Source organism: Rhinatrema bivittatum, chromosome 2, assembly GCF_901001135.1.
Source record: "Rhinatrema bivittatum chromosome 2, aRhiBiv1.1, whole genome shotgun sequence".
NCBI classification, from domain to species: Eukaryota; Metazoa; Chordata; class Amphibia; order Gymnophiona; family Rhinatrematidae; genus Rhinatrema; species Rhinatrema bivittatum.
The window spans coordinates 10,157,280-10,179,668 of record NC_042616.1 but is presented as its reverse complement, the minus strand read 5'-3'; the positions used below and the strand labels follow the sequence as shown (position 1 = coordinate 10,179,668).

At 47.3% G+C, this 22,389-nt stretch overlaps 2 protein-coding genes across 2 annotated transcripts in view; one reads left to right on the top strand and one right to left on the bottom strand.

Annotated features, from left to right (window-relative positions):
• The window catches only part of LOC115083513 (oocyte zinc finger protein XlCOF6-like), a 58,332-nt gene extending 50,259 nt beyond the window's left edge, over positions 1-8,073 (top strand). Inside the window, exon 3 of the mRNA XM_029587383.1 lies at positions 3,727-8,073. Within this exon, the coding sequence (XP_029443243.1) occupies positions 3,727-6,107 (2,381 nt within the window). The 3' untranslated portion in view covers positions 6,108-8,073. The remainder of the gene's footprint in view (positions 1-3,726) is intronic.
• Positions 1-22,389, bottom strand: part of LOC115083510 (zinc finger protein 189-like) — a 537,273-nt gene that overhangs the window by 249,218 nt on the left and 265,666 nt on the right. The window lies entirely within an intron of this gene.

Below are 22,389 nucleotides of genomic sequence, written 5' to 3'. Positions count from 1 at the left end.
CTTTATTAAAAAAATGGAGCCTTCTGATACACCTAAGAACACATGAGGGAGCTATGCCCTTTCTTGGCAAGGAATGTGGGAAAAGCTTTAATTAGAAGAAAGACATTCTAGAGCAGCGGTGATCTGAATAGTGGAGAAGGGATAAAGAGAGTAAAATTCTCTAGTGAAGACTTGCTGAGTAGCTTCACATGGTGACCTCTCTGTATAACATCTTCATCAGATGTCAGCAGGGTGACTGCTAAAATTTAACTCTGAAAAGACAAATTCATGGTGGCCGCTCATCGCCCAGAATAAAATGGTGCCCACTCTTCCCCTCGGCACTAAGGCTAATGATGCTGCTAGCAATGGTGCAGAATCCTGAGGCGGAGACGGTTATAGGCCCTGGTGAACCCGTTCATGGACCCAGCACAGCAACTGTTAACAACATTAGACGATGCATTGTTAGTTTGATTTTGTCATCGCTTGCAATTATACCTTGTATGGTTACTTTTCTCTTGCAGTTATGCTTGACTTTACTCATTGTTAATTTTGCAGTTGTTTGACCTTTTTTGCTCTGTTACCTCGCAATTTTGTTTACTTATGCAGTATTACCTATCTTCTAGTGCTTTACTAAGTTGTCCCTTCCCCCTCTCCCTGTTATGATGTACTTTCACTCTACTGTTAAAATGTGAACCGACATGATGTTTCATACTAATGCCGGTATAGAAATAGTTATAAATAAATAAATAAACATTAAGAGGACTGAGGCGCAGTCCACATGTATTCCACGCATAAAAATGTGAAAGGAAGGCAAAACAATTACAGTCATAGTTAAAAGGTGAGGCGAAAGAGGCTATTTTAGCAAAAACAAATCCATCAAAAATTGGAAGAAGGATCCATCTGTAGAAAATAGGATAAAACATAAGCATTGTCAAGTTAAGTGTAAAACATTGATAAGACAGGCGAAGAGAGAATTTGAAATTAAGTTGGCCATAGAGTCAAAAACTCATAATAAAAACTTTTTTAAATATATCCAAAGCAAGAAACCTGTGAGGGAGTCAGTAGCACCATTAGATGACCAAGGATTTAAAGGGGCTCTTAGGGAAGATAAGGCCATTCAGAAAGACTAAATGAATTCTTTGCATCCTTGTTTACTAATGAGGATGTTGGGGAGATACCAGTTCCGGAGATGGTTTTCAGGGGTGATGAGCCAGACATACTGAACCAAATCACCTTGAACCTGGAAGACATGTTAGGCCAGATTGTCAAACTAAAGAGTAGCAAATCACCTGGACCGGATGGCATGCATCTTAGGGTACTAAAGGAACTAAAAACTGAAATTTCAGATCTATTAGATACAATTTATAACCCATCATTAAAATCATCCATTGTACCTGAAGACTGGCGGGTGGCCAATGTAACCCCAATATTTAAAAAAGGCTCCAGGGGCGATCTGGGTAACTATAGACCAGTGAGCCTGTCTTCAGTGCCGGGAAAAATAGTAGAAACTATTCTAAAGATAAAATCGTAGCGCATATAGAAAGACATGGTTTAATAGGACACAGTCAAGATGGATTTACCCAAGGGAAGTAATCTGCTTAATTTTTTTGAAGGGCTAAATAAACATGTGGATAAAGGTGAACCGGTAAATGTAGTGTATTTGGATTTTCAGAAGGCGTTTGACAAAGTCCCTCATGAGAGGCTTCTAAGAAAACTAAAAAGTCATGGGATAGGAGGCGATGACCTTTCGTGGATTACAAACTGGTTAAAAGACAGGAAACAGAGAGTAGGATTAAATGGTCAATTTTCTCAGTGGAAAAGGGTAAACAGTGGAGTGCCTCAGGGACCTGGACCGGTGCTTTTCAATATATATATATATATATGATCTGGAAAGGAATACGACGAGTGAGGTTATCAAATTTGCGGACGTTACAAAATTATTCAGAGTAGTTAAATCACAAGTGGATTGTGATACATTACAGGAGGACCTTGCAAGACTGGAAGATTGGGCATCCAAATGGCAGATGAAATTTAATGTGGACAAGTGCAAGATGTTGCATATAGGGAATAATAACCCTTGCTGTAGTTACATGATGTTAGGTTCCATATTAGGAGCTACCACCCAGGAAAAAGATCTAGGCATCATAGTGGATAATACTTTAAAATTGTCGGCTCAGTGTGCTGCAGCAGTCAAAAAAGCAAACAGAATGTTAGGAATTATTAGGAAGGGACTGGTGAATAAAACGGAAAATGTCATAATGCCTCTGTATCGATCCATGGTGAGACCGCACCTTGAATACTGTGTACAATTCTGGTCGCCGCATCTCAAAAAAGATATAGTTGAGATGGGGAAGGTACAGAGAAGGGCAACCAAAATGATAAAGGGGATGGAACAGCTCCCCTATCAGGAAAGGCTGAAGAGGTTAGGGCTGTTCAGCTTGCAGAAGAGACGGCTGAGGGGGGATATGATAGAGGTCTTTAAGATCATGAGAGGTCTTGAACGAGTAGATGTGAATCGGTTATTTACATTTTCGGATAATAGAAGTACTAGGGGGCATTCCATGAAGTAAGCAAGTAGCACATTTAAGACTAATTGGAGAAAATTCATTTTCACTCAACGCACAATTAAGCTCTGAAATTTGTTGCCACCGGATGTGGTTAGTGCAGTTGGGTTCAAAAAAGGTTTGGATATGTTGTTGGAGGAGAAGTCCAATAACTGCTATTAATCAAGTTTACTTAGGGAATAGCTACTGCTATTAATTGTATCAGTAGCATGGGATCTTCTTGGTTTTTGGGTACTTGCCAGGCTCTTGTGGCCTGGTTTGACTTCTGTTGGAAACAGGATGCTGGGCTTGATGGACCCTTGGTCTGACCCAGCATGGCGTTTTCTTATGTTCTTACACTGGGTCAGTACTGGCTCAAAGAGCAGTGAGTCCCCCATAACACTATGCTGGGACACTAGATCAGTACTGGCTCAAAGAGCAGTGTGTCCCCTAACACTATGCTGGGACACTGGGTCAGTCCTGGCTCAGAGAGCAGTGTGTCCCCCCTAACACTGTGCTAGGACACTGGGTCAGTACTGGTTCAGAGAGCAGTGTCCCCCCTAACACTATGCTGGGACACTGGGTCAGTACTGGCTCAAAGAGCAGTGTGTCCCTCCTAACACTGTACTGGGACACTGGGTCACCACTGGCTCAGAGAGCAGTGTGTCCTCCCTAACACTATACTGGGACACTGGGTCATTACTGGCTCAGAGAGCAGTGTGTCCCCCTAACACTATGCTGGGACACTGGGTCAGTACTGACTCAGAGAGCAATGTGTCCCCTAATACTGTACTGGGACACTGGGTCATTACTGGCTCAGAGAGCGGTGTGTCCCCTAATACTGTACTGGGACACTGGGTCAGTGCTTAATGAAAGGGGAAAGTGTTCTTTAACTCTGTGGTAAATATTGGGTCATTACCAAAATGCTGCATACAAAAGGGGATGTACCTGTTGTTACCCCCAAGTTCTTTAAATCTGGGGATGTCACTGGCTGCAAACATATTTAGTTTTTACTGTCAGCAAAATATGAAATGTAGGCTTCTTCTTAAGCCATATATATGCAGATATATCTATATATTGGGGAGGTCCCAAACACCAGACCTGTTATGGCCCTTGAGAAATGTCCGTGCTAGGAAAACCTGACCATTGTCTCTGTGAGTCTCCCTCACATCAAGTAATGTCTGCCCTTTATTATCTTATGCAGAGATCGATGAATCCAAGACAAGACATGAGGCGACACATCCTGAGGAACCCACTAAACATTTGGAAGTGACTAAAACTCTATCAGAGACAGATGGGGGAGACACCTGCCCATGCTATTACTGGGAGAAAAACTGCTGGACTCAGTATAAACCAGAGGAAGGGCTGAGAAACCCTGCACGAGATTCCACTGAGAATGTGACTCTCTGTGAGCTAAGTGCCAGTGATATCTCTCACACTGTGGAGCATCAGACAAATCAGACACTAGAACATCAGTCTGCATGTAATGCATGTGGAAATTGCTACATGGATCAGGGACCTCTAAAGGCACAAGATGGACTTAACAGAGGAGAGAAACCGCATACGTGTATAGACTGTGGCAAGGTCTTCAGTCAGAAGGAACCTCTCCCAGTACACCAGAGAATCCACACTAACCATGATAAATCATTTCTCCTTAGTGACACTGGGGAATGCTTCCTTCACAAACCATATCTGGTAATGTCTAAGAGAAGCCACACAAAAGAGAGGCCATTTCCTTGCACTGAGTGTGGGAAAAGCTCTACTTTGAAGGGCAATCTTCTGATACATAAGAGTACTCAGAAAAGACAGAGACGCTGTGCGTGTGCTCAATGTGAAAAGAACTTCATTCAGAAGAAAAACCTAATAATTCATCAGAGAACCCAAACAAGAGAGAGACCCTTTCCTTGCACTGAGTGTGGGAAAAGCTTTATTCAGAAGGGAAAACTTCTAATGCACCAGAGAATCCATACAGGAGAAAAATCCTTTTCTTGCAAAGAATGTAGGAAACGTTTCAGTCAGAAAAGTGATCTCATTCAGCACCTACAAATATGCACTGGCGAAAGACCCTTTCCATGCACTGAGTGTGGGAAAAGCTTCAGGGAGAAGGGAGCGCTTACACAACACCTGAGAATTCACACTGGAGAAAGACCCTTTCCATGCACTGAATGTGGGAAAAGCTTCAGGGAGAAGGGAGCGCTTACACAACACCTGACAATTCACACTGGAGAAAGACCCTTTCCATGCCCTGAGTGTGGGAAAAGCTTCAGGCTGAAGAGGGTGCTTACACAGCACCTGAAAATTCACACTGGAGAAAGACCCTTTCCATGCACTGAGTGTGGGAAAAGCTTCAGGCAGAAGAGAGTGCTTACACAACACCTGAGAATTCACACTGGGGAGAGACCCTTTCCATGCACTGAATGTGGGAAAAGCTTTATTCAGAAGAGAAGACTTCTAATGCACCAGAGAATCCACACAGGAGAAAAACCATTCTCTTGCAAAGAATGTAGGAAATGTTTCAGTCAGAAAAGCGATCTTATTCAGCACCTACGAATATGCACTGGCGAAAGATCCTTTCCATGCACTGAATGTGGGATAAGCTTCAGGAGGAAGGGAGCGCTTACACAACACCTGAGCATTCACAGTGGAGAGAGACCCTTTACCTGCACTGAATGTGTGGAAAGCTTCAGGGAGAAGAGAGCGCTAACACAGCACCTGAGAATTCACACTGGAGAAAGACCCTTTCCATGCACTGAGTGTGGGAAAAGCTTCAGGCAGCAGAGAGTGCTTACACAACACCTGAGAATTCACACTGGGGAGAGACCCTTTGCATGCACTGAATGTGGGAAAAGCTTCAGGAGGAAGGGAGCGCTTACACAACACCTGCGAATTCATACTGGGGAGAGACCCTTTACCTGCACTGAATGTGGGATAAGCTTCAGCGGCGAGGGAGCGTTTTCACAACACCTGAGAATTCACACTGAGGAAAGACCCTTTACCTGCACTGAATGTGGGATAAACTTCAGGAGGAAGGGAGCGCTTACACAACACCTGAGCATTCACAGTGGAGAGAGACCCTTTACCTGCACTGAATGTGAAGAAAGCTTCAGGGAGAAGAGAGCGCTAACACAGCACCTGAGAATTCACACTGGAGAAAGACCCTTTACCTGTACTGAATGTGGGATAAGCTTCAGCAGGAAGGGAGTGCTTACACAACACCTGAGAATTCACACTGGGGAGAGACCCTTTACTTGCACTGAATGTGGGATAAGCTTCAGGAGGAAGGGAGTGCTTACACAACACCTGACCATTCACACTGGGGAGAGACCCTTTCCATGTGCTGAATGTGGGATAAGCTTCAGGGAGAAGGGAGTGCTTACACAACACCTGAGAATTCACACTGAGAAAAGACCCTTTACCTGCACTGAATGTGGGATAAACTTCAGGAGGAAGGGAGCGCTTACACAACACCTGAGAATTCACAACAGAGAGAGACCCTTTCCATGTACTGAATGTGGTAAAAGCTTCAGGGAGAAGGGTGCTCTTACACAACATCTGAGAATTCACACTAGAGAGAGACCTCATTAATGTGCTTTATGCAAAAGGGAAAGTCTGCTGAAACCGAGCACCCATACAGGAGAGAGGCCATTTCCATGCACAGACTGTGAGAAAAGCTTTATCAGGAGGAGAAATATTCTGATATACTAGAGAAGCTCTTTCTGTGCAGTGAATGTGGGAAACATTTCAGGAAGAAAAGGAATCTTTTTAGAGCAACTGAGAATCCACTCGGGAGAGAGACCTTTTTCCTGTAATGAATGTAGGAAAAGCTTTACCTTGAAGGGGAATCTCCTAAAACATCAGAACATCCATCAAAGTGAGAGACCCTTTGGATATACTCGGTGTGAGAAACTTCTTTCAGAAGAAAAACCTAATTCATCAGCGAACCCACACAGGAGAAAGACCATTTCCTTGCACTGAATGTGGGAGAAGCTTTATTAAAAAATGGAGCCTTCTGATACACCAAAGAACACATGAGGGAACTAAGCCCTTTCTTTGCAAGGAATGTGGGAAAAGCTTTAATTAGAAGAAAGATATTCTAGAGCAGCGGTGATCTGAATGGTGGAGAAGGGATGAAGAGAGTAAAATTCTCTAGTGAAGACTTGCTGAGTAGCTTCACATGGTGACCTTCCTGTACTACATCTTCATCAGATGTCAGCAGGGTGACTGCTAAAATTTAAATCTGAAAAGAAGCGAAAAAGGCAAATTCATGCTGGCTGCTCATCGCCTAGAATTAAACGGTGCCCACTCTTCGCCTCGGCACTAAGGCTAATGATGCTGCTAGCAATGGTGCAGAATCCTGAGGCGGAGATGGTTATAGGCCCTGGGGAACCCGTTCATGGACCCAGTACAGCAACTGCTAACAACATGAAGAGGACTGAACATGGACTCGAGAGATAATAAGGAGAGACTGGACTGCTGTTTTTATGCAATAAATTTAAATCTAGAAGTGTAAAGGAAGCACATGAAAATTGGGAGACTGATTCTTGCCTTTCCAAATTCAGGTACAATAGGCAGGCCCCTCCCCCAGAGGGTTTACAAGCTAAGGGGGATTTACTAATCTCTAGTATTTTCCCCAGAGGGAAAAATAGTACAGAATTTACTGAAATGTAGTGCCTGGTACCGCAGCTTAGTAAATCTCACAGAAAAACATAGTGCAGCACAGGGGGGCCCCAGTACAAAGGCAGCCTCACCTCCTAGTGCTGACATCATTTAAAGAGACCATGTGGCCCCAGACTGCCCTCCCTCGGTATAGTGTCTCAGTCCTTATTGGTCTAATGAGAACCCATCGGCCAGCCCTGTCTCCCAGTGACAAACTCTGCCCCCCTGGTGTATAAAAGTTACCTTGCCTACCCCTCAGACCTCCTTCCCCCTGCCCCCAAGCGGTATATTAATGTCCCTGGTGGATTCAGAGCACCCTCTAGGGTACTACCTCTTGTCACACCGTTGATAGGGACTAAAGGGTTCTGGAGGCTGCCCTTCTCAATTGTGGACATGGAGCGGCCAGACCCGGAGAGCTAGAGGGCACTCTGGGCTACATTAGACACCAAGGACTGGTTCAGCGGAGGGAAGGTTGTCCAGGAGTTGAGGGTAACATTTTATACTCCCAAGGGGATAGGGCCGGGTCTGGCAGCTTAAAACTTTTTATTTTATTTTATAACTTTGGACACGACTGAAGTGGCTGGGGATGGGAGTCAGCAGTTGGGAAGGCCATTTAAAGAAGCAGATCACGCTTACACAATGGAGGCTGAAACTTCATAAGCTGGGGATTTATGAGCAGCTTTCGGCCAAATCCTGGACTTCAGCCAAGAAGTATGACTTCTTTCTAGACATCTGGAATCTGTACCTAATGTCTCTCAATGCCAGAGCAAGAAGCAAAATCTTGGACTTAACCATCTAAGGATCAGGGCAACAGATTCATTACCTGCATATGCACTACTACTACTTCCTCTTCTCCATCCAGTCAGGACTCCATGTTCGGGACTATACTGGGCAGCGCTTGTGGGGGGGGGGAGGGAATTGAGGAAGGGGGGGTTAGGGGGACAGCGGTTTTGTCAATATATATGTGGTAGCGGAATTGGTATTGGTTTCATGCTGTTCATTGTTATAAGAAAAGTTCATAAATAAAGGTTTGAAAAAAAAAAAAAGGATGTGCATTGGGACATGCAGTGAGGTTCTGATACTCCTGAAGAAAGTTAGGCATATCCCTTGAGGTAGCCTTGTTCCAGACGTAAGGGGACGCTGCTCTCTTTCCAGCAGAAAGCAATATGGCATCTAGCTGCCCTTTCACCCTCACAATCCCTCTCCCCACCTGTTCCCCCTCCATCACCCTGGCTCTTCCAGCCCCCATACACCCCTTAGTCACTAAAATTATTTGCCCCTCCCAAACCCCTCACTCACCCTGATACATTACCTTCCTCCATCTCACAAACCCTTCACTTCCCCTCCCCAATCCCCAGTCAGTGTTCTCTTCCTTCCAGCCCACAATCTCACGTTAACACTCTACTAGACCTCTCCATGCCCATGCACCCCCTCACTCAGGATACTATCAGCAAATCAGGAAGAGGACAGTGACTGCAGTGTTTGTTGCACATCCTCCCTTATCGGGCCTGACCATCCTGCTTTAAACCAAGAGGTTCAAACTGCACCACTCAGGTCTCAGCCGGGGAGAAGGCAGGATGCACTGAAGGATCTGCAAGGCTTCCGTGGTAAGATGGGAGAGTTAGTGTATAGCAATAAATGATGAGATTGACATAATTGGGATCACAGAGACTTGGTGGAAGGAGGATAACCAACGGGACAGTGCTATACCGGGGTACAAATTATATCGCAATGATAGGGAGGATCAACTTGGTGGAGGTGTGGCACTTTATGTCGGGGAGGGTATAGAGTCCAACAGGATAAAGATCATACAAGAGACTAAATGCTCAGTAGAATCTATATGGATAGAAATCCCATGTGTGTTGGGTAAGAGTATAGTGATAGGAGTATACTATCATCCACCTGGATAAAATAGATTATGAAATGCTAAGAGAAATCAGGGAAGCTAACCAATTTGGCAGTGCAATAATAATGGGAGATTTCAATTACCAACTACTAACATCAAGAGTCAAGAATTATCCACTGTAATCCATATTGTCAACACCAAAAGTGGAAAAAATGAAGCTTAGAAGTAAAGGCTAAAGAAGGCGTCAGCAAGCCTGACGTTGTATGTTCACATAGAGACACCAACCGGTCTTTTCAATCATTCGCCTTCTTTTAAATTTATTAACTTTCAACAACTTTTTGTTCAAAAATTTTTTCTTTTTTCTTTTTCTTAAAATATCTTTTTCTTAAAATATCTTAAAATATCTTTTTCTTAAAATATCCTCCGTTAGTCATAGACTCTTTAAAGCGGATGTATTTAATTTCAATACGGCCCTATTGAAATTACGGCCGTATTGAAATTAAATACATCCGCTTTAAAGAGTCTATGACTAACGGAGGATATTTTAAGAAAAAGAAAAAAGAAAAAATTTTTGAACAAAAAGTTGTTGAAAGTTAATAAATTTAAAAGAAGGCGAATGATTGAAAAGACCGGTTGGTGTCTCTATGTGAACATACAACGTCAGGCTAGATTTCAATTACCCCAATATTGACTGGGTAAATGTAACATCAGGACTTGCTAGAGACATAAATTTCCTGGACGTAATAAATGACTGCTTCATGGAGCAATTGGTTCAGGAATCAACAAGAGAGGGAGCTATTTTAGATGTAATTCTTAGTGGAATGCAAGATTTGGTGAGAGAGGTAACTGTTGTGGGGCCACTTGGCAATAGTGATCATAACATGATCAAATTTAAACTAATAACTGGAAGGGGGACAATAAGTAAATTTACAGCTCTAACACTAAACTTTCAAAAGGGAAACTTTGATAAAATGAGGAAAATAGAAAAAAACTGAAAGGTGCAACTGTAAAGGTTAAAAGTGTTCAACAGGCATAGACATTGTTTAAAAATGCAATCCTAGAGGCACAGTCCATATGTATTCCACGCATTAAAAAAGGTGAAAGAAAGGCAAAACGATTACCGTCATGGTTAAAAGGTAAGGTGAAAGAGGCTATTTTAGCCAAAAAAAAAATCCATCAAAAATTGGAAGAAGGATCCATCTGAAGAAAATAGGATAAAACATAAGCATTGTCAAGTTAAGTGTAAAACATTGATAAGGCAGGTGAAGAGAGAATTTGAAATGAAGTTGGCCATAGAGTCAAAAACTCATAATAAAAACTTTTAAAAATATATCCAAAGCAAGAAACCTGTGAGGGAGTCGGCTGGATCATTAGATGACCAAGGATTTAAAGGGGTTTTTAGGGAAGATAAGGCCATTGCAAAAAGACTAAATGAATTCTTTGCTTCCATGTTTACTAATGAGGATGTTGGGGAGATACCAGTTCCAGAGATGGTTTTCAAGGGTGATGAGTTAGACGAACTGAACGAAATCACTGTGAACCTGGAAGACGTGTTAGGCCAGATTGTCAAACTGAAGAGTAGCAAATCACCTGGAACAGATGGTATGCATCCTAGGGTACTAAAGGAACTCAAAAATGAAATTTCTGATCTATGAGTTAAAATTTGTAACCTATCATTAAAATCATCCATTGTACCTGAAGACTGGAGGGTGGACAATGTAACCCCAATATTTAAAAAAGGCTCCAGGCGCAATCCGGGTAACTATAGACCAGTGAGCCTGTCTTCAGTGCCAGGCTCACTGGTGCCTTTATTCTAAGGATCAAAATCGTAGAGAATATAGAAAGACATGGTTTAATGGAACACAGTCAACATGGATTTACCCAAGGGAAGTCTTGCCTAACAAATCTTCATTTTTTTGAAGGAGTTAATAAACATGTGAATAAAGGTGAACCGATAGATGTAGTGTATTTGGATTTTCAGAAGGCGTTTGACAAAGTCCCTCATGAGAGGCTTCTAAGAAAACTAAAAAGTCATGGGATAGGAGGTGATGTCCTTTCATGGATTACAAACTGGTTAAAAGACAGGAAACAGAGAGTAGGATTAAATGGTAAATTTTCTCAGTGGAAAAGGGTAAACAGTGGAGTGCCTCAGGGACCTGTACTTGGACTGGTGCTTTTCAATATATATAACAACACACTGGAGCACTACTTGCACTCTACATTAATAGTATCCACACAAGTGCAAGAAAAGAGTAAGTTCCTGGTAAGGTTTTAAACTTTCACATATGAAATTTTATTTCGGCAACTCCTTAATTCAGATACAATCCTTAATGCAGTACCCCCAACATGGTCCCGTGTTTCGCCACCCGGCTGCTTCGGGGGGGGAATCAGTTTTAACAATGATCTACAAAAGTACATAGAAACCAGGAACGATATTAGTACCGAACAGACTATGGCCGTGGAAATGCACTACTATATTGCAACATATTTAAACCTAGTAATAGTAACATACCTGTATCAATCTGACAAAATTTTCAATAGGAGCGCAATCGCATCGGCTTGTCAAAAGGTTTATAAACGCTACTTTTGGGCGCAAAAATCACATCAATTGTTAACCTGCTCTGTTACCCAATGAACGTCGGTCTAACGTGCCGACGTCATTGACCTTAAATGGAGACTGCAGAGGAATTACCGGCTGACATCGTGGACGGTCTGGCCCTCTCTGTGCTACATAGAATGTTATAGCACCCGATTTAAGGTCAATGACGTCGGCACGTCAGACCGACGTTCATTGGGTAACAGAGCAGGTTAACAATTGATGTAAGTCGTAGGAAACGATCTATCAGAAAGTAGGATTGCCTGATCTATCAGAAAGTAGGATTGCCCGTCCTCTCTCCCCTGCAACTTTTTTTTCCGCTTTTTCGATTTTTTCCGCTTTCGTTGCTTCGGGAGGAGGGGAGAGGACTGGGGCTGCCCCAGAGACCAGCACCCATGAACGCGGCCAGGGCAGGTGAGCGGGGGCTGGGGGAAAGTTTGCCGCCTACCCTTACCCCTGCCTCTAACGCAGGGGTAAGGGTAGGCGGTAAGTTAGCAGGTTAAACGCAGGTTAAACGCACGGCAAAACGCAGGGTAAAAAAGCGATAGTCGGGGCGCGCGTTACTGTATGGGAGGGAATAGCTAATTCGATCGTTTACATGTAATATACATGCCGCGGGCGGAAGGGGTTACCCGGTGATTTAAGGACGCCGTAAGAGTAGGTTAAAGGGGATAGTGTATCGCGGGTTGGACTAACGCGGCCGAAAAGTGGGTAGAAAGCGGGTTAGCAGCAGGGTAACCGCGGCCGGACTTTACTGTATTGACCTGAGAGTGAGGCGTACGAACAGCACAGTGCACCACGGTGAAGATCTGACGTCATTTGGAGCGAGGAAAGTCTCACAAAGATGAGATTTCTACAGTGTTCTCTCGCCCTAGCTTGATGGACTCTACATAACAGGGAACCAATTAAAAGGCTAATAAGAATGGAGTGAAATATTAAAAGAAACGCATCATACAGTATTCACTTTGAAAAAAAAAGTGTAAAATACATTTTATAAGGAGTAATGGTGCAAAAATCAGGCGTGCCTTAATTAAATTTGTTATGTCGCTCATCCGGTGAAACAAAAAAAATAAATGAACACGCCGACGGTGAATGATAGCATTTAAAGAGCTGAACGGTGCTTATTTAATCAAAGTCAATTATTAAAAAATCAGCATGTTCTTTTGTTTTTTGTTTCACTGGATGAGTGACAGAATTTTAATTAAGGCATGCACGATTTTTGCACCATTGCTGTTTATGAAATGTATTTTATTCTTTTGATATTTAGCTCCATTTTATTTAGATTTTTAATTTTACTTTTTCTTCCTTTCTATTTGATTTTTTAATAATTGACTTTGATTAAATAAGCAGTATTAAATAAGGATTTGTAATGCTACAGATAGGAGTGAGTAACTCTGGTCCCTTGACACCTTTGATAGTGAGATTTAACCATGAACCAACATATACACATCATAGTCCACAATTCTGTTGTGTTTGTAATTGAGGTGGCAAGTAGCTCTAGTCTCTAGAACATAAGCATTGACACTAATAGCAATTACTTGAGGATCTTTGTCTGCCATCTGGAGAAATGATGAATTGTTGAAAGGCAATCTCTCCATGTAATCTAAGACGTATTATGACAGCAAGGTAATTTTTTTGTTTTTTGGGTCCTTAGCCCTCCTTTCCTAAGGATCGGTGTTGGGACCGGTCCTGTTCAATATCTTTGTGAGCGACATTGCGGACGGGATAGAAGGTAAGGTCTGTCTTTTTGCGGATGACACTAAGATCTGCAACAGAGTGGACACACCGGAAGGAGTGGAGAGAATGAGGCGGGATTTAAGGAAACTGGAAGAGTGGTCGAAGATATGGCAGCTGAGATTCAATGCCAAAAAGTGCAGAGTCATGCATATGGGGTGTGGAAATCCGAAAGAAATGTATTCGATGGGGTGTGAAGGGCTGATGTGCATTGAGCAGGAGAGAGACCTTGGGTGATAGTCTCTGATGATCTGAAGTCGGCGAGACAATGTGACAAAGCGATAGCTAAAGCCAGAAGAATGCTGGGCTGCATAGAGAAAGGAATATCGAGTAAGAAAAGGGAAGTGATTATCCCCTTGTACAGGTCCTTGGTGAGGCCTCACCTAGAGTACTGTGTTCAGTTCTGGAGACCGTATCTCTGAAGGGACAGAGGCAGGTTGGAGGCGGTCCAGAGAAGGGCAACCAAAAAGGAGGAGGGTCTTCATCAAATGACTTATGAGGAGAGATTGAAGAATCTAAATATGTACACCCTGGAGGAAAGGAGAAGCAGAGGTGATATGATTCAGACTTTCAGATACTTGAAAGGTTTTAATGATCCAAAGACAACGACAAACCTTTTCCGTCAGAAAAAAAATCAGCAGAACCAGAGGTCATGAGCTGAGGCTCCAGGGAGGAAGACTCAGAACCAATGTCAGGAAGTATTTCTTCACAGAGAGGGTGGTGAATGCCTGGAACGCCCTTCCGGAAGAAGTGGTGAAGACCAAAACTGTGAAGGATTTCAAAGGGGTGTGGGATAAACACTGTGGATCCAAAAAGTCTAGAGGATGTGAATGAAGAGAAGAGGCATGGAGGTGGCTTGCAGAAATGACGGCTACTACCTGGAGATTAATATCCTTATTCAATAAACATACACACGGTTAATGCGACACCAACATTGCTCTATGCTTCAACAGCAAGAGGAAATGTGGGACAAAGGATTTGCATCCACATAAAAGCAGGGGAGTAGCTTGCTTATTTATTTATTTATTTATTTAGTGATTTTTATATACCGCGGCACGTAAAAATATACATCACCTCGGTTTACAGTAAACAATAAATTAGCAACAGGCTTTACATACAACTTGTTTGTTATGCTTGTTACGGTGGTTACTACCCCAAACCAAATAAGCCTGATAACTTCACTTTCAATGCACATCCAGCTTCAACGGCAGGGAAAATGAAGAAAATGTGATTTATATTCAGACAACATCCAACAAGGACTGAATTACATAGTCTGGGTAAACAAATAAGCATGGGTGTACATTGCTTGTTATGGCGGTTACTACCCAGAATCAATTAAGCCTGATACTTCACTTTGAATGCATATCCAGCGCAGTTCACTGCTTCAACGGCAGAGGGGAATGAAGAAAAGAGGATTTATATTCAGGCAACAACCAACAAGACTGAATTGCACAGGCTGGGTAAACAAGTGTGGGAGTAGCTTGCTTATTATGGCGGTTACTACCCCTAAATAATTAGCTAGATACTTCACTTAGATGCAGCACCAGCACTGCTATCTATATCGATGGCGGGGGTGGAAGGGAAATAGAGCCAAAAAGTTACTTAAAAGGGCCAAGAGTAACAGCTAAGTATGAAAAAAATAAGTGTGAAAGCTTGCTGGGCAGACTGGATGGGCCGTTTGGTCTTCTTCTGCCGTCATTTCTATGTTATTCAAATAAAACTGATGAAATACACGCATGTATTAATACTTTTCATATTATACAATAATACAAGATATTCTTTTGACATCACCTGCAGTATATGTTAGATCTTCTGTTTTTGTCAATATATTTTATAATAATGTATACCAAAATCGTCTATACAATATAAAATATGTCTTTATTTTTATTATTAATTGACTGTTTAATGTATTTGCAGCTGTATCACTGGGTGAAACTCGGCCTGATTTGGGCATTATTTATTTTGAGCTGTGAATTTTCTGTACTTCAAATAAAAGAATCCCTGTATTGCCTAATGTCCTTATGAACATGGGATGTGCAAGAGAGGGCAGGAGCTTGTAGGCAGAACTCCTTTGTTTGTGCATGGAAATTCTGCGGACAATGGCGAGTAGAAGTGTGTGCTCTGCTGAGTGTGCCTTGCAATGGGGGTCATGCTCCAAAGATTTCACACGCGAAAAGTCTCTTTTCGCGTGCGATATCTAAATCAGGGTGGAGTCGAGGCAGCCTCGGGGCGGACTCTGCAGACAGCGAAAGGTAAGAATCCTTATTGCTGCCAGTATCGTGCCCAATAGCACCACCTTTCACGGTGGCTCTATTAGGTGCAAACGCCGGCAGCGATCGCACCGCGGAGGTGCGATCGCTGCCCACTTTCACAGGCCCACCCCCCACTTCTCCCAGATTTTCTAAATTCTGGAAACTTAGAAAATCCAGGCCAGTGTCAGCCCCAAAGGAAATGGATGACGCGGCCTTAGAGTATCGACCCGTGTATCTGAAAATACCGCAGGCTACCTTCCCAGCCCCCACCCCCGGGCACAACAGGGGTATTTAAATGGCCTGATGTGTAGGAAAGTGCTGAGGGAGAGTTAAGCCGGGTGACAGGAGCCGGCGGCACTGGGGATGCAGATCCCCGGTGCAAGCCCAACCTTCCCTCCCCGCCCTGGGTCCGCAGCCAGACCTTTTGCTTTTCTTCCTTCAATTACAAACGGGTCGATACTCTAAGGCCGCGGTAGAAACAGTGCGGCAGTGTCAGGCGCACCCTCGCTCCCCGCACGCACAGTTCTCTTCACCTACCGCTCGATACTCTCTTCTAATTGCATGCAAATGCATGCCGCGGCTGCGAAGCCTTAGGCAAGCGTTAGGCCCGTGCAACCCATTTTACTGTATAGAGCGCCTATACAGTATCCTGGGTTCGCGGGTCTAACGCTTCACGGCCGCGCTGGTATCTGTTATTTCAAATGTCATTTCAAATGACATTTGAAATGACAGGTACCAGGAAGTGGACAGTTATGTTCCCCGATGCTCAGCAAACTTTCCCCCAGCCCCCGCTTACCTGCCCTGGCCCCGTCCGGTCTCCGGTCCAGCCCCGTCCGGTCCCCTCCCCCCGAAGCAAAAAAAACCCGAAAAAGTAGCAAGGCTCGGGCCTGCTACGGTAGTCCCTTCTCCTCCCGATTTCGGCGCTCAAGGTGGCCAGGTGGGCGTGCATTCATCCAGGCAGAGGGAGCCGGCGGCGAAAGCGGCCTCCGGCTCCCTCTGCCTGGATGAATGCATGGCCCCCGCGGGCAGTGAATGAATGCCCGCGGGGCCTCCGGAGGCTGCTTTCGCCGCCGGCTCCCTCTGCCTGGATGAATGTACGGCCGCCTTGAGCGCCGAAATCGCACGGGCATTCATTCACTGCCGGCGGGGGCCGTGCACTCATCCAGGCAGAGGGAGCCGGTGGCCGCTATGCACGCCCACCCGGCCGCCTTGAGCGCCGAAATCGGGAGGAGAGGAGAAGGGACTACCGTAGCAGGCCCGAGCCTTGCTACTTTTTCGGTTTTGGGGTTTTTTTTGCTTCGGGAGGAGGGGACAGGACTGGGGCTGCACCGGAGACCGGACGGGGCCAGGGCAGGTAAGCAATGTTTTTTACACTTTACGGTTTTACCCCCATTTTTTACACTTTATTCCCGTTTTAATTTTCGAACACCACACTAACACCACGTAGAGGGTAGGCGGTAAACTAACACATTAAGGCCGCGGCAAAACAGCGGGTTACAAAGGAGATAATCTGAGCGCACGTCACAGTATCGGAGGGGAATAGCTAATTCCTTCATTATACAGCTAATTCCTTCATTTACACATCCTATACATGCTGCGTGCGGAAAGGGTTATTTGTCTGTTTTAAGAAGCGCTAAGGACGCGCGAAACTGGAGCCTGTATCGCTGGATCGCCTTGCGCGCCCGAATTGTGCGCTCCCAGCGCGTTACAGACGCGCGTTACTGTATGGAGCTGAAAGTCAGGCGTCGGCGGCGGACGCACGCAAGGCCCCCACCTTCACCCCAGCTCCCCTCACTGCCGGCGGGCCCAGGCGCCCGCGTTTGCCTTGCCAGCAGGGGGGGGGGGGGGGGGAAAGATTGCCAGGGCACCCAAAAAATCCGGGAGAGAGGCGAGGCCGCAGGGAGGGCAGCGCGCCCGGACCGGGTAAAATCCGGCGCGGCCTCGGCCGTTCATCCCGGGACCTCCGGGATCCCAGGAGAGCGCCCCCCCCCCCCCACAAAAAAAAGGAGGCAGCGGTGGGAGCTGAACCCAGGTTTCCGGGGGCTCCAAGCTCCGGCGAGCGGCAGTTCCGGACTACATTACCCAGCGTCCGCCCGAACACCCGCGGCTTCCGCCCTGCTGACGTCACTTCCTGCCTCTCCTTACACTTCCTCCCTGCGCTGCTGCTCTTCTCGTACTTCCTCCCTGCGGTTTGTTTCCACAGCCTCCCCCCCCTCGGTCACTGCTGCTTCCCCTCCGCCTTACCGCGCCCCAGTCTCTTTCTCCACCCCACCCCCCCTTCTACTTAACAAATACCAAGCCTTCTACGCAGAGGAACTGTGGTTTGACAGCCAGGGCTGGAAATCCTGCTCTGGAGAAGGGGCAGGAGAATGGCTGCAGGGCTTTCTGCTCAGCAGGTAGGAGAGGGGCAGGAGGGGGGCAGGGGATGCAGCCTGGGACTGATCCCATCCCCCACCCCAGGGACCGTGCAGGGAGGGAGCCGGGGCTGGAAATCCTGCTCTGGAGAAGGGGCAGGAGAATGGCTGCAGGGCTTTCTGCTCAGCAGGTAGGAGGGGGGCAGGAGATGCAGCCTGGGACTGCTCCCATCCCCTACCCCAGGAACCGTGCAGGGAGGGAGCCAGGGCTGGAAATCCTGCTCTGGAGAAGGGACAGGAGAATGGCTGCAGGGCTTTCTGCTCAGCAGGTAGGAGACTGGCAGGAGGGGGCAGGGGATGCAGCCTGGGACTGATCCCATCCCCCACCCCAGGGAGCGTGCAGGGAGGGAGCCAGGGCTGGAAATCCTGCTCTGGAGAAGGGGCAGGAGAATGGCTGCAGGGCTTTCTGCTCAGCAGGTAGGAGGGGGGCAGGAGATGCAGCCTGGGACTGCTCCCATCCCCTACCCCAGGAACCGTGCAGGGAGGGAGCCAGGGCTGGAAATCCTGCTCTGGAGAAGGGACAGGAGAATGGCTGCAGGGCTTTCTGCTCAGCAGGTAGGAGGGGGGCAGGGGATGCCATCTAAGCTATGACACAACCTGGAACTGCTCCCATCCCCCACAAGCTAAATTTATTCCTGGACGTGGAGAAAAGAAAGTTCTGATCCAGTGACACTTTCCTAGAGTGTAGCAGATGGACTCAGGACCAATGGGTATAGTGTGCTCCTGATAGCTGTTGGAGACGGAGTCAGATTTCAATCTGACATCACCACTACGTACACCCGTGCACGAGGCTCTGTTTCTCAGTTTTTTCCATCTGCGTAGCAGTTCGGGACTCTATGCACGCTCGCATAGCATTAGAAAACCAAACTCCAAATTCAAAGAAGAAAGAAAGAATCTTACGAACAGATACCTAAGGGTCCCTCTCCCAGTCGAGAATTCCTGAGGTGATTTCAGAGATCCCTCAGACGTTAGCCTCGGTCCCGGCGTGGACTTAGCCCCCTGTGAAGGGAGCAGCTGAGAGACAGCCTCGGTCTGGTCGCTGACCCGGTGTGGACTTAGCCACTCCCTTTTCAGGGGGCTGAGAAGCAGCGGGTGAAAGACCGAGCGCGGCGGTGAAGGTATTCCCCCTCTCCCCCTGCAGCCGGAGACTGCCCGGCAAGAGACCAGGAAGCACTGAGACAAGATAAGGTAGAAAACTTTTCTCTAAGTCTCTGGGCTCCGAGGCTCAGATAACCACACATATCATCCCTCCGGCGTCTGTCTAATCGGGTTGAGCAGCCCCGTCCGGGCTAGACCCCAATCCGGCTCGAGGGTCCTCCGACGTGGAGACCCTCCGGGGGCCGCCGTCCTGCCCGCATGGTCGCCGGGGCCATTCCCCCCCCCCCCCCACCCTTAGTCGCCGCTTTGTCCGCATAACTGAGCCGTGTGCACAGCCGCAAGCCAGGCGCATAAAATACTTGTGTGCACAGCACCGTGCGCATAGCCACGCACGCACCTTCCGTTCCTAGACGCATAACCAGGCCTCCCAGCACACGCATCTGTACAGGATACACGCGCAAATCATGGCACTGCCGTCCAAGACAGCTAAAGGGCCAGTCCCCTGCCCGGCGTGCCACCTGAGAGCGGCACAGCCCGAGGTGACCTCCACCCTGTGCCTGTTGTGCGAAGAAACTCGGGGGGAGCCGAGACAAGGTCCCCCTCGGCCTGTAGAGGACTCCAGATCTACCAGTGAGACTACCAGGACCTCTCTGTTCCCGACTCGGCCCCTCCACAGTGGGGCCCTCGGGGAGCGCCCTTGCACCCAGTGCAGTCCCAGGCAACTTCACCTGGACGGGAATCTTCGCGGAACTACAAACCTACATCCACGCACAGACAGGATCACCAGCGGCAGAACCACAAGCCCCGCCAGTGGCCCAGAACCTCCCAGGGCCCTTCCGGCCTCCAACAGATAAGCCGCCCCTGGACAAATACCTCCCCTTAAGGGACACAGATGATTTGGAGGAGGAACCAGAACCCCTGGAAGAAGGGGAACTCCCTCCAGGAACGGAACTGCATCGCACCTTGATGTGCTTCTTCCCAAAAGACGAATTATCAGATGTCGTAGCCACGAGTCTCAAGGCATTGGCCATCTCAGACACATGCAACACAGCAGAGTCCGAGGCGAGCCCCTTCCTGGCCGGGTTCCGCCAAACCTCACACCATTTCCCTACGCTACAGGCCATCCAACAACTGATCGACCTGGAATGGGACACCCCAGAGGCCACCTTCAAGGGGGGCGAGTCCTAGAAGCTCTCTGCCCCTTGGACCCCGCGACGGAGGAACTCCTGAGGTTTCCCAAGGTCTACGCCTTGGTCTGCGCCACCACAAAGCGCACCACCATACCAGTCGAGGGTGGAGCTTCCCTCAAGGATGCCAATGACAGACGGCAGGAATCCATCCTCAAGCAGTCTTACGATGTATCAGCTATGACCCTACAGATCGCTGCTTGCTGCGCTGTGGTATCACGCGCCTGCCTGGCGATGGCCAGGGACGCAACTACGCCAATTGAGGCATTAGACCCGGCAATATCATTCCTCACGGATGCGACCTTAGACCTGGTGCGCACCTCAGCCTGGAGCCTCTCGTCCATAGTGGCAGCTGGAAGACAGCTCTGGCTCCGATGCTGGTCAGCCGACTCTGCCTCTAAGAAGAGGCTCACGAGAATGCCCTTCAGAGGATCGCTCCTCTTCGGATGCGACCTGGACAGACTAGCCGAGAAATGGGCCTAGTCTCCAGTACCCCATCTACCGGAAGACAGGAGCAAGATGAACCAACGCCCCTCTCCCTGGGCACCCGAGGGCAGAGGATCCCAGCATTATAGACCATACAAAACACTTACCAAGCCCCCTGCCCCACCGGCAAAGTGTCAGTCCTTTCGGAACAGACACAACAAAAGAAGAGCCGGCTCAGGACCAGGCCCCAGCTGCAACACGCAATGAGAATCAGCAGACCCATCTACAGGAAGAGATTATAGGGGGCAGGCTTGCCCTTTTCTACCAAAGATGGGTCGAGATAAGGTCGGACAATTGGGTCCTATCCATCCTTCGAGAGGGAAACTACCTGGACTTCCACAGCATCCCTCCGGAGAAGTTTGTGATTTCTCTGTGCCAAGACCCCTCCAAGAGGAAGGCAGTGGAAACCACACTATCAAAACTACTCGCCCTAAAGGCAATAACACCGGTGCCTCCGCACCAACAAAATTTGGGGCACTATTCCATCTACTTCATCATGCCCAAGAAAGAGTGAACATTCCAGCCATTACTGGACCTCAAGACCATCAATCGCTACCTGAAGGTACCCTGCTTCCGCATGGAAACCCTGCGTGCGATCATAAGGATGGTACAACCGGGAGAATTCCTGACCTTCCTGGATCTGTCAGAAGCCTATCTCCACATACCGATCCATCGCATCCACCAGCGTTTCCTACGCTTAGCGATATTGGGCCATCACTACCAGTTCCAGGCCCTACCGTTCAGGCTGGCTACGGCTCCCTGAACGTTTACCAAGAGCATGGTGGTAGTAGTGGCAGCACGGAGGAAAGAGGGAATCCTCGTGCATCCATACCTGGACAATTGGCTGATCAGAGCGAAATCGCCAGAGAAAAGCCAGCAGGCAACCACTAGAGTCAAGAAACTACTGCAGAACATCGGGTGGATCTTCAACACACCCAAGAGCCACCTGCAGATCTCCCAATGCTTGGAATACCTGGGAGTCCGCTTCAACACCAATGGGAACAAAGTCACCCTTCCCCCTACAAGGAGAAGGAGATTGATGGAACAACTACGAGCATTGTTGAATTCCACTCTTCCCACGGCATGGGACTATCTCCAAGTCCTCGGACTCATGGCATCAACCATAGAAGTTGTCCGTGGGCAAGGGCCCACATGCAGCCCCTACAACATTCCCTACTGTCTTGATGGAACCCGATGTCTCAAAACTACTCCGCCCCCATGTGGCTACCGGCGAAGGTTCGGAACCAACTACAATGGTGGCTACAAGAAGACCACCTGAGCGAGGAAACAAGCCTATCTCCACCGGAATGGACCTTGCTCACCACGGACGCAAGCCTGCGTGGATTGGGAGCCCACTGCCAGGAGCTAACGGCTCAAGGGCAATGGGACGAAGAAGAGTCGGCATGGAACATAAACCGACTGGAAGCCCGAGCAGTCAGACTACGGTTCAGCCACAGACTCCGGGGCAAATCAGTCAGTCATGTCAAACAACGCCACAACAGTGGCCTACATCAACCGCCAGGGTGGAACCAGGAGCCAGAGGTGTCCCTGGAAATAGAACCCCTAATGACGTGGGCAGAATCAAACCTACAAGGGAT